The sequence below is a fragment of the Diadema antillarum genome, unplaced genomic scaffold (genome assembly GCF_040938485.1).
Source record: "Diadema antillarum isolate AM-2024a unplaced genomic scaffold, OU_Dant_1.0 seq00001119_RagTag, whole genome shotgun sequence".
NCBI classification, from domain to species: Eukaryota; Metazoa; Echinodermata; class Echinoidea; order Diadematoida; family Diadematidae; genus Diadema; species Diadema antillarum.
The window spans coordinates 202,545-215,784 of NW_027271933.1; the positions used below are offsets into that span (position 1 = coordinate 202,545).

A 13,240-nucleotide genomic window follows, 5' to 3' on the forward strand; every position below is an offset into this window, starting at 1 on the left:
TGACTGAAAGCGAGGTGTGCACTCAACTAATCGACGACACTCCCATCGCAGCACTGAAGCACCTCCCTGACTGAAGCTATTTTAAGACTTCAGTGCAAATTCAAATGCTACCAATGAGTGAAAATGTAAGCTGATAATCGCTATTCATACTGTAATTTTGGCGTTCACGTTTCTTTTTTTTATTTTTTTTTTATTAGGTTAACGTAAAAAAAAAAAAGATACGAACAAAATTTCTGTTGGCGCTCTCTATTTATGTCAGCATACTCTGTCGTACATTCCTGACGGGTCTAGGACAATTAACCCCATGGCAATTACCCCGGACCTTCATTCTTAAAACATCCGAGTCAGAACTGACCCGGAACTGGGTCTGTTGGGGTCACACACCGTTCCGGGTCAGAAATGACAAGGAATTAGGTCAGATATGACCCATTCGGAGTCATGAATTGGGTCAGGGTGACCCCATTCGGGGTCTTCATGACCAAATTCCAAGTCATTTTTGACCCGGAACGGTGTGTGACCCCAACGGACCCAGTTCCGGGTCAGTTCTGACTCGATGTTTTAAGAGTGTTTCCTTGGCCCTAATCTTAATCCTAATCCTAACCCTAACAGAAATTCCTAACCATAAACCTAGCCCTAACCATAATCTTTACTCTAACATTACCACTAACCAGTATTATTATAGCTTGGGGGTAATTGCCCTCTGAGGGTAATTGCCCGGATACGCATTCTGACATACCCTGTCAGCTCAATTTTGACACAACAAAAGAAAAATGCAAGAACTATCTCACTCCATATCTCGGAAAAACGGACTATCTACTGTTTAAAATATGTCGATGGACTGTTTAAAAAACGGGAAAAGAAAGCTACCTATTGTGTGTACGTCAAGGATCAAGGCAGTGGCAATGTATACCTGCAGATGAAGGCTTTGGATATGCCAGTGTTTCTTCTGTTATGGAATCTGACCAGGGTCCAATCCCACCTTCATTCACGGCTGCAACCTATGAAGAGTACAGATGACAGACGTTATATCTCTCCTGAATGAACTAGCACGTGACCTTCAACATTCAACTGTTTGTCAAATCACGCATTACAAGAAATATCCGCATGGAGTAGGTGAACTTCTTTAACACTCGTCAAAAGGCTTCTCGTTTCTTCTTGTTGCTCGCTGTGAACAATAATTTTAATAGGTACGAGCCACTGATAGTTGTACAAAGCTATTTGAACGTGAGACTTTGACTGAAACTGAAAAGCGAATATTTCTACTCACTATCCCCTGCCCCAATGGTGGTCATGGATAGACACACAAGGGAGACAAAAAAGTAAGAAATTACAGACAATTAACTTCGTATAGACATGGTCTTTAAGATGGCTTTTTTTTGGGGGGGGGGGGGTTGGCGGGAGGGGAAGACCGTATACGGCCGGTAGCCTGTAACTAAAGTAGGTAACTCCTACTTATAGGCAGGTTTGACTGTTTATCCTCAAATAACTATTCCATATATCACTGCATGTAGCCTCCGTTCCTCATTCTCATAAAAACAAGATTTTTCAAAACAGAATTATGATAATCATTATACATGTACATCAAAGATATTTCAAAATTTCACAATAGCAAGGTCCAGGACACATTACTTTTAAGTGATGGATATTAAAAAAAAAACGCCCAGAAGACAATAATTGATACCTTCACAGTGTATACGGTGTTTGCCTGCAGGTCAGTGATATTATACATCATCTCATATTCGAGCCCATCAAGTACTTTGATTATAATGGCGGGATCCACATCTCCTGACGACAGTTCTAACTCGTAGCCATTGATCTCATAAATGCCGAGATCAGGTTCACTCGGAGCTGTCCACGTAACAGCAATGTAAGTCTGCGAGATGTTGAAAGCGTCTGGCTGGGAGGGAGCTCTAGGTACTGATGTGATGAAGAAGTGACGCCATTTTCATATTATTAGAAGTCTCTATTGTTTTCCGATTTCACTTACAATGTTCACACAGAGGTAACATCACACAGAACACATACACGTTGTATTGCAGAATCGTTTCCACTACATACTCATGCTAACATAGATACATTGAAATAAGATATGGAATCAGGAGGTTTGATAAACATGCGACATTCAGAAACAAAATGAATATTCATGTAAAGGGGCTGCTACATTCTTGCGGTGTACACTTCAGTACTGGATATGTTGAGGTGATGCAAAAACCATGTCCATGTGAAAGCCCGTAAACTAGACGCCCTGCTAAGAACAAATCTCTCACATAGCTGACAAACTTTTTAATAACACGGACGGATTAAAAATGAACAACCCCCCCCAAAAAAAAAACAAAACAAAACAAAACAAAAACAAAAGAAGACTGACCTGTAACATTATTCTTATCCACCTATTAAAAACATACATTATGTGATATATCATCGATTAGCAGAAAGTGATCAGGAGGGCATGTAATATCCTTATGAAATACTAGTGAACATGAAGATGAAGTGTCTCTGCTATCACTTACTTGGAATGGGTAATGTCGTTACTTCTCCAGCACCGGATTCGCTTTTCCCTCCGTTGCTTACTGCTGCCACCTTTTAGAAAATAAACGAACTAATGGTATAAATCATCATCTCCTCGATCACTGTTACGCATCTCTTTCATGTTGCTGTAATTCTTCGAAACCAATATGACAGGCAAATGAAAACACTATTCAGTGTAATTTTAACAATCAATCCTGTCACTATTTCAAATCCATGTGATCATAAATGTTTGTTTCACGAAAATTAATGCACTTTAGTGGACATGATACTCTTTATTTCTTGCGTGTGTACTGTTATGAATGACAACGCTGAATTTACGAGAATTGAAAAGAACTTTCCACTTGTAAAGTTCTCAGTGAAAGCATGTGAAGGGAAAGACTTACAAACCTACTATAATTTATGGAGAAAAGCCTTGGAGGCATATGTTGGAGAGTTGATTCACCGCATATTCGTGGCCGGCTGAATTTTTTTATATAATTATTATGTGGACATTGCTACATCGAGGCCGCGATTAGCTGGAACATTTGATGTATTGCTTGCTGGATTATCATTTCCACATTGACTGGACGCGGTCGTCTAGCACAGCGTCTGGATTATACAGGTATCGCTGTGGATTACAGAAAAAATCTATGCGCCCACTAATTTACGTCTGAGTGGAGCATTTATCCGTGTGTATCGAGGATCCTTCATCTGTGCATCAAGCCTGACTTCCAGGGGACTACACGCAACGTGTGATTACTTCATTCAACTGTAACATATGATTATATGTAAAAATAAATTGTATTCTTACTTGTACTGATAGATCAGTTTTGCACCGAGAACATTAATAATAAGGCGCCTGAACATTAATTCAGTTTCCTTTCGTGCGATAATTTGCTCATGACAGCATAAAAACGCCGATACATATACAGTACGTACAATGCGACCACAGTCCTAATAAAGGAACGAAAGTATTATCATGTTTGCGGAAGCGAAATGATTTCTTAAGTTCAATCTAATATCGCTTACCCCCAGGTTAAGTTTGTACGTTACCGTGAAGGAATAGCTGGTGTCAGGATTGAGGTCGACTAACTGGTAGGACATGCTTTCTTCAAGGTTATCTGTGATCTCCACTGGTTCTCCGGGGTTCACTTGTATCGTATATTTCATCAGAATCCCATTGATGAGCTCAGGTTCTTGCCACGTTATGGTTGCGGATGTTTGATTTAGAGATTCAGACAAAATCCCCACACCGCGTGGAACAGTAGGAGCTATATATATATGTGTGGAGAGTGAAAAAAAAAAAATCAGACGGAACTATGTATATTCACTGAATGATTTTCTTCATGAACAATTGCATGTCTTAGCAAAGGCTATATAGAGTTATCAATTTTGTTGCAATGTGAGGAACAATGCCCCGGCATTGTGTAACATTGATTGTTCATAATACATAGGCCTACAATAGGGAGTAACAACATTAAAAAGGCTATAGTGATATAAAGAAATCTACTTTGATTGCGATAATGTGGCTTCACTATTAAAGTGTCTTAGTGTGGGTGTAATATTCTTCCTCAATGTAATTCTATTCGGCATTATTGCACAGGGCGCTGCGGTAAGACGCATGTAGGCGATACGTTCCATCAAACCATAAATTGGTAATTTCGACGTAATAATTGTGCGTGCATTCTGCGGTTATACCGGACTCAAAATGTGTATATAATGTGGATTATTTATACGTACCACTTGGCAGGGTTCTGGTTTGGATGCTGTCACAAGGACCCCCTCCAGCAGATGTGTATGCACAAACTGTGAAGTTATAGGACGTGTAATGTGGTAAAGATTGGTACGTTAAAGTTGTAGTAGTTGTGATGTTTTCCTCCGGGGGAGTAGATGTATCATCATCCTGTAGCTTCATGAAGGTACACATGTAGAAAACATCTCCATTCCTGGTTTTACACGGCGGTGTGATCCACTCGTAGGTCAACGTTTGTTTTGTGTCATTGTTTGCAGCGAGGTTACCAGGTTTCTCTGTAGGGACTAACAGCGTGATAAACAATAGAAGAAACATGTCATACTTTTATAGCGTTGTTCAATTTGTAGGGACCATTTAGAGGATGAAGTTATAAATTTACCTCAAATATGATCTTTCTCATTTTCTTTAACTGTTTCATATTATTCATCTGTAAATTCTGAAACCCACAAGACAAAACCAGAGTGTATGGTATTTTGTACTTTATTAACCCGAAAAGTAGACATAAGAGAGGTTTGTCGTTGATTAGCAGACATCTCGGATGTTTGTTTTAATAGTCCTCTTCTTTTGATTTTCGATCAACCGCTGACACTAGCACCCATGTGTCATTTCTTCCAATTGCAAGTCATCTTTACTGTCAAATGTGACGACTGCTTGTAAAATATTTGTTTTTTTTTTAATTTCAAAGTAATAATACCCCATTATACCTCATTTCTTACGCTCCCTGAGGTACATTAAAAAGCTAATTCTCTCGCATGCTTGAATTATTGTGTACATGTATATACTCGATACACTTTAAATGCTAGAATTGACAAGATGTTAAAAAAGATCGGGGTTTTTTTTTCTTCCACGAGAAGAAAACATGACAAAAGAGAACGCATCCGTCTGATATTATATTATATATATAGTAAACGGATACAAGCGAGAGGGATAATATCTTGCGTGTGATTTTTCGACAGCCTAATTAAAAAAAAAAATATATACAACACAAATGACCACGTTCTTTTTACCATTCGTTGATTACCTGAATCACTTGAATTAAATACTGTCCATGATGCCTTGATAGCCTGGTATTTATGATCCTCATAATATGGAATGACCGTTAAGTTGTATGTTGAGTATGCGTACAGGTCATCATAGGTGTAGGACGTGACATTTGTTGTAGAGACTTCCGGGTTGTCTGATTCTGAGTCATCGCACTGGTCCCTCAGCAAGAGGGTGCGTGTGACTTCGTAGATCACTGGAGAGCAATTTGTTGCTGGTTCTGTCCAGAACAAGTCGACTATATCATACGACTCCGCGGAAGTTGAAAGGTCGTCCACTGGATCAGGTGCTGGTAAGGGGTAGACCATGTGATTCATTAATAATGAAAAAAATATCTACATGTATTACTTTCCCTCTACTACAAAATCTATTACAGGTGGTGAATGAAATACAAATTATTATTAGGATATAATGCACTTCATCATCAAACTGTCTCAAATCATGACAAATCGTTCATGCTATTTCTGTGGTCCTTAGGAAGTCCCTAATTGTCTTAAATGAAAACAAGCAAACATTAATTTAAAGGCCTAGATATGAGATGAATTCGGTGATGTTTTGTCACTCTACAATGACTTTTCATACATGATAATTTTTTCTTTTATAATTTATTGGTAACATTTAAATTACATTAATATAAAAAAGCACACCAAAACACACACGAAAATGGAGATTATGCTATTGTTCGAATATACACGTGTAGCTGACGTCCTTGGTAATGGCGAAATGTACACATATCTTCAATTATATACCATTGTCATTTGTCCATGTAAGTATACGTTTTTCTTTGCGGCAGGAAATGTGCTCAAGGTGAATGAACGTTGATTGACAAACGTACAATCGGAAAAAAAAGTTCTGCGGCCTACACCTATTTCATGACTTACGTATCCCATCGGTTGTTCCACTCATTTGGCTCTCAGGTCCGAGCAAGTCTCTTGAGTTGACAATCACCACCGAGAAAATATAATCCGTACAGGGACTCAAGGCGGTGGCATGGTGCGTGATGGAATCGGCACCTTCGAACTCAATGACTTTATTCTCAGCTTGGTTTTCGCTAGGCCAGTACGTCAAGTTGTAGCTATAGTAAGCAGCAGATTCGCACCGCAGCCACGTTGACATCGGGACGTCGGGCACCTTTAAAAGTGAGCACAGAAGACTTTCGTCAGAGAACACCTCATTATGTTTTCACTCCAGTCTATCATTCAACCTCTGACATATCACTTCCAGACAAAGATTTATGCAGTTAAATGTTTAAGAGGAGTAAATGGGGAATAATCCCGAAATTATTGGATAAACAAGCTGAAATATTGTGTGATTTTGATTCATAGGATATTCTAAGATTCCATTCGTACGACATTCCTTGGTTTGGGTCTTGTCCGGATCATAATCCTTACTACATTTTCTTTTAAAGAATCATGTTCCGTGATAAAAGACTTTACTATGTTCACGTATAGTACGCAGATGGGCCTGTAAGATAAACGACATGTTTCATTTCTACATCTATCGAAAACATGGATATATTATGGTATATTTATCCGTCACATTTGTTGTTCTTACAATGGTTGCATTGACTTGATATCTTCCCACGTGATGGAAGTCTTGTTTGAACACTTTATTTTCACAAGACTTTTGTAATTGTATTCAATCTATGATATTACTAATAAACAACCAAGCAATGTGCACAGAGTGCCTTGCTGAAGGGCAAACGTGTCGGGCTTGGCGTGGAGCCGAACCATCCACTTAGCCACGTCACCTCCATTACCACGAATTCTGGCATTAATACAAATTCCAGTTTGTAAGAATAATATCCGAGGGAGCAGTCACTCCTGAATAATTTGCGTAATAATTAACAACGTGCGTATGTTTTGCAAAATTTCAAGTCAAATACAAATTCAACAGTATACACACAAGTATTAAATGAACTGTAAGCATACATTCATTCGCATGGCTAACTCAGTTCTATTATGTCACGTACATTCACAAAATTTGAAGTACATGAGTCACTACGTCTCACCTGCCATGATACCAAGATACTGCCTGTACCAGTGACATTTACATTCAGTTCCGATGGCGCGAAGAGTGGTGCTATTTACATAGTGGAAAAAGTAATGAATTGACACATATTTGTTATTAAGGCGTAAAATATGTTTTGTTGAAGGGAATTGACATCATGATTTGTTATCCTTTTAAAATCATCAAACATTTCGCAAGAACACGATAGGACCTGTTGAGGTCGTGCCTTCCTTACATTCCTTCCACAATCAATGCCCAACAATAAGACATGTGTTGCACAGTCGAATCATAATGAACACAAACTTTGTTTGAGATACGTTACCTTTTACTGGTGTGTGTCGAATAACAGCCAAATCCAAGAAAAATAAATCAAATAGTTATTATACTAACCTCATTTAACTGTGTTGTTGTATAAGATATAATTTTTAGAACGCTAAAACATTTAAAGAATCCAACATGAATCTTTAACGATCCTTACAATGTCACTTTGTTGCAGTATCTGGCGGACCTAGTTAAAACGAAATATATATATATATATATATTTTTAACACGCAATAAGAGAGATATGAGTTGGACATAGCTATCTTTAGCACGAATGGAGAAGTGCTAATGCAGTATGTCCCCAGAAAAAAAAAAATAATCGGACTTTTTGCATTGACAATGTCAAAATAATGAAAGAGCCTCAATGTTATTTCAGGAAATACTACAATGCATATTGATGTTCTCGGCATCAATATGAATGAAAATATGTTGCTCATGTATATATCAGGGCCGGCGGAACCGGGGGGGGGGGGGGGGGGGGGGCTCGACCCCAGTTTTCTTTTTGCACCATACAAGGAAATACATAAAGTGTCACCACTTTGGGTCCACCATTTTTTTTTTTTTGCGCCATACAAAGGAATATATAAGGCCTCGCCACTTTGGGTTCACCACTATTTATTTAACCCCGGAAATGCTTAAGTGGCACTACAAAGAAATAGACAGAAATCTTGAAGTGTTAGCTTGGTAAGGCTTATTTAGCTGAAGAAACTCCGAAGTGGCACTCCAGAACTACAGAAGTTGCGCTGAGGACGAAGACCCTTATGTTTTTGTTTTTGTTTGTTGTTTGTTTGTTTGTTTGTTTTTCTGTTTGTTTGTTTTTCTGTTTGTTTGTTTTTTCTGCTTGTTGGCTGGTGAAACCCGGAAGTGGCACCAGAAGTCTGAAGTGGCCCCCACTCTTCAAAACGTGGCGCCGGCCATGCAACTGACAGGGCAACCAACAAATGAATTAAAATTCTGTGCATAACATTACGTCAAGATGTGACAGTATACAAGTTTGTATATGCAGATATTGTTGTTATGACCATCTTGATTAAGAAAGAAAGAAAAAAAAGAAAAAAGAAAACGGAAAACAGAAAGCGAAAAATGAAAAAAGAACCTCAATCCGGTCATCATTAAATTGGTAATTCAATATGTGACCCTGCACCACAAAACGAACAAAAAGTCGCGAGACATGAAATTTTAGTTAAGAGCATATTCTAAAAGAATAGACTTTTAGCTTTAAAATGATGTATAACTCAAACCAATTTGACTCTCCAAACCTGTCTAAATATTGGAACGAAGGCACACACTCAGGAAAAGTGTGAACTGAGAAAAGAGGTTCTGAAGTACAGCGTCTATTCAAGCGCTTTATCTTTACCAAGCCGTGCTGGCTGTGCAATGAATGGGACAAAAAACAGGATGTAGACCACCGGAGTAACAACAATGAAGGGATTATCAAATTAAATTGAAATTGATCGTGTGTTATCAAGACATTCTGTCCTTAATCAATGCCAACTTTCAAAGCAGTAGCGTTATCCCTTCAAAGGTTATAAGACTTGAAAGTGAAGAGTTTGTACAAGGTTTTTAAGAAATGAAAACGGGAATCACTTTTTAAAAAAGACACACTTTTTTAATCACACTATTCTGCCAAATAATGTTCCAGAAAAACGGCTAAAAAGCAAACTTTCCTGCCCGTTTTATGATCCCAAATTTTAGCATAATGTAGAAGAATACTTGGTCTTTCAGAAAATATGAAAAAGTCAACATCGGCTCAGTTAACTCTTTTCACCTGTATTCAGTCCTCACACAAATTCAGTGTGTGCGACTTTTTGTTCATTTTGTGCTGCACGGTCATATATCTTTCTTTAATCATTTAAATTTACTCCTTACTAATTTTGCTAAACTCAGAAATCTGCACCCATTTCAATGGACACTACGTAATTCATTTTTTCCATTTCTTTAGTTGACAAATGAAAATAAACAAGAGTCACTTAAAAAAATGTGATTAAACACAATGAACAACTTGGTATTTGTAAGGCGTGAACAAAATAGACAATGCGTCCCCTTACAAAACTTGGAGGGAAGGGACTTCTGAAATGCTTATACAGAGATCTGTTACGGCACATTTAGATAACTGCACATTTGAATTGGTAAAAGAAATTTGTTACCAGAATGTGCAGTTAAATGTGTATTTCCTGCACATTTCGGACAATCTGCACATTTTGGTAACAGAACTAAAAATCCACGAGTTGATACGGTCAAGGAGTTAAAGGGATGGTACAGTATTTGGTGGAGATGAGAATTGGGCTTTTAACTTTTTGCGAGACACCAAGAAAACACTGATGTTATAGTACAGAGCATACCATTTTAAAGGGGATGGCTAGTAACTGATCAGTGGGGATCAGTGGGCATACTATAATGGGGGATGATTGTTCCAATCCTTGTGGCATTCATTTCAGAGTACATTATATATCTATTGTTGTGTGAAAATCATTTGCTTCAGAATGGTCTCATATTCAAGTAATGTGCAGTTTAATGTTTCCAGGTTAGCATGCCTGTACAGTGACGGGGCACTAAACTGCTCATTACTTGAATATGAAACTGTTCTGAAGCAAAAAAATGATTTTCACACAACAATAGATATATATTGTACTCTTAAATGAATCCCACAAGAATTGGAACAATCATCCCCGAGCATTCCCACAGATCAATTACTATAGCATCCCCTTTAAGAAGAATTCAAAGTTTATTTGATGAAAATCGGGGTTGGAGTGACTGAAACATCCAAAAACAAAGTAAAACAAAGCGATCATAATAAAATATGGGTTCCACACATTATTAGAAACGATCTTTTTTGTCTATCTCAGCCATTTCAAAACCAATTTTCATCAAATAAACGTTGAATTCCTAATAGAATTACATGCTCTTTTCTTATTTCATGAAAGGTTTCTAATTATCTCACCAAAAAATGTTAGAAACCTAAAATTAGGTCTCAACCAAAACTATACGATCCCTTTAAGGTGATAGTTATTATGGTCCTGCAGTAAAGTCAGGCAAGACACTTTTTTTTAGCTCACATTGCGATCGCTTTTCGGTTTTAGACTCAAACTTTCACCCCCGTCTAGGGGCCCCTTGGGCCCCTAGAAGGGGGTGAAAGTTTGAGGGGCGGGGGCCAAGGGGGGAAAACACTTTTTCATCTTCTTCTTCACAAACAGTGGGCGAATTTCAATCAAACTTGGTGGGGATCATCCTTAGGGGGGGGGGGGGGTAATAAGGTTGTTTCTGTTGGGAATATGGCCCCCATTAGGAGCCCCCAAGGGGAAATAATATGTAGAAATTTGTGCTTCAGGCAAAAAAGCATCACAAGCAAGATATATTGTACGTGGATATCTTTACAGATGAAGAATCTAATTTGTTTATGGGAATACATAGGGTATCCCCCTTGGAGACGGGGGGGGGGGGGGGCAATGGGGAAAACATATTTTCATCGTCTTCAGAACCAGTGGGCGGATTTCAGACAATGGAACTTGGTGAGGATCATTCTTAGGGGGTAGGGTCCCAAAGTTGTAAGTGTGGGTCAAGTGCATCGGTAGGAAAGTTAGATATCCGGGAGTAAGAATTCAATTAAAGGTGATCAATTGTTCCAGGCAGGAATAGTTTTCAGTGCTAGTAATTTTGTGAAGGGGGAGGGTGCATTTTTCTCGCACAGATATGTCAATGCATTGATTCCCTAGCTGTGCTGCCCTGGAACTTTTATAATACTGGGTCATGGGTGGCGATGCAGTTTCAAGTTGTTTTTGTGATGATTGTGGATGAGCAGAAAGTTACCAAAATGTGCCGTCAATATTCTGCACGTTTTGGTAAATTTACCAAATTGTGCCGTTACATGTTACGGCACATTTTGGTTACTGCACATTTTGGTAATTTCCCAAATTTAATTTACTTCATATATTTTAATTGGCTTCAGTGGTCACACTGCAAAAGCGGTTTTCTGCAAGATGTAGGTAATACGTTATTGTTTCATATCCTAAAATTGCATTTTGTTTGTTTCTCTATTTTCAAGGTTATCATTGCAGAAAGTCCAATTGAATTTCTTTTTTTGTTGGTACATATTCGGTATCGGAGAAGATAAAATATGTAGCGTCATCTTCGTGACTCCGAGCTTTTTACGCTTGAATGTTCCGCTGTAGAGTGGCACAAAACGTTTGTGTATTAAGGTTGTGTTGAGGCCATTTCTATACATCAAACATTCTCTTTGTTTTGTAATGAACAACAACATTTATATTTCCCATTATACCCCGTATTTTGGAAAGATGGAAATGCCACACTACTTAATTGTTATAATATGCCTGTCTGAAACGAACAATAGTCAACACGGGATGACAATATTAACAGCTGAAAAAATATACAGAATGTTTAATATAATTGTCATACTTTTGGTACCCATGGATTCAAATGTATAAAAAAATGGTGCTGACGTTTCGCACTCGAAAATTAAGTATTGACGCAATGTTACATGTTTATAAAGTGTGAACAATGTCTTAACATTCTGAAAAAAGTGTACTTACTACCGCATGGTGTCTTTGCTGTGACCGGTGAACTGCTGATCCCACTCGTTGGTGAACCGTCAACTTCTCGCCTGACGGACAAAACAAACTCATAATCTCTAAATGCATGAAGATCAGTGATGTAAGCAGTGCTGTCCTCAGAGATGACAACTGGTTCGTCAGAATTGCCTGTGTTCCCCACGTCATCTGTCCAACTGTACGTAATTTGGTACGAGTGCACCGGTCCAGTGCCGTAATCGTAGCCGTCCTTCCAGGCATTCCATGCAATCAAAACTGAGTCGCTTGTGACGTCCCATATCCAGGGAGAATCCACAAGTCTTGGCAAAGCTACAAATAAAATCAAGTGCATTGAAAAGAGGAATAAAAAAGCGCTACGTCTTTGTGTTTCAAAGAGGACAAAGTGAGTTATTTCTTTGTTGAATGTTACTCAGCCTTATTATTGCCTTCGACTTGCTGTCAAAATGTATGTATGTATTTATCATCACTTTTTACTGACTCATTTTCTTTCCAGAATTGCTAACAAATTAGAGAAAGTGACCTGACCGTCTCCTGCGTCTATCTGTCTCTTCCTGCTCAACAAAAAGAAAGAAAGAAAAGAAATCGCCACCAATTATACTCTTTCTCACAAGCAAACAACAGCAATGAATGACTGAAAACGAAACAACAACAACAACAACTTTAAAATCAATATCAAATTTACAGTTGGAATACGCAGTATGCTACTAGCGCTTTGTGTCAGACTCAGCCCACTGTTGCCAGAGTCGGCATAATATAGCTTCCTGGCATAACTTTTGACGATTCTGCATGTAGCATTATGCTATACGTATGAGTTGTTGTTGCTGCTGTGTTTTTAGTATGATTCTTACACAGTTTGTTTGTTGCTTGTTTGTCAGTTGATTTGTCGACAGAATGTTAATCCTGTCTCTTTCCCTCTATTTTTGTGTTGCTTGTCAGCCGATTTGGCGCTGGAATTGGCAGCAACAAAAAAAAAAAAAAATGTGAAGACAATTTTTTTTTTTTTTTTTTTGGGGGGGGGTGTGTTTTTTGCTTGTCAGCTGAT

At 38.3% G+C, this 13,240-nt stretch overlaps 1 protein-coding gene across 1 annotated transcript in view; it reads right to left on the bottom strand.

Annotated features, from left to right (window-relative positions):
- The window catches only part of LOC139743890 (receptor-type tyrosine-protein phosphatase F-like), a 95,038-nt gene that overhangs the window by 17,960 nt on the left and 63,838 nt on the right, over positions 1-13,240 (bottom strand). The window contains exons 13-21 of the mRNA XM_071654358.1: positions 12,181-12,507; positions 7,314-7,384; positions 6,184-6,433; positions 5,283-5,591; positions 4,249-4,545; positions 3,538-3,704; positions 2,511-2,580; positions 1,682-1,917; positions 911-998 (exon numbers count right to left, since the gene is read on the bottom strand). Coding sequence (XP_071510459.1) covers positions 911-998; positions 1,682-1,917; positions 2,511-2,580; positions 3,538-3,704; positions 4,249-4,545; positions 5,283-5,591; positions 6,184-6,433; positions 7,314-7,384; positions 12,181-12,507 — 1,815 coding nt within the window. The remainder of the gene's footprint in view (positions 1-910; positions 999-1,681; positions 1,918-2,510; positions 2,581-3,537; positions 3,705-4,248; positions 4,546-5,282; positions 5,592-6,183; positions 6,434-7,313; positions 7,385-12,180; positions 12,508-13,240) is intronic.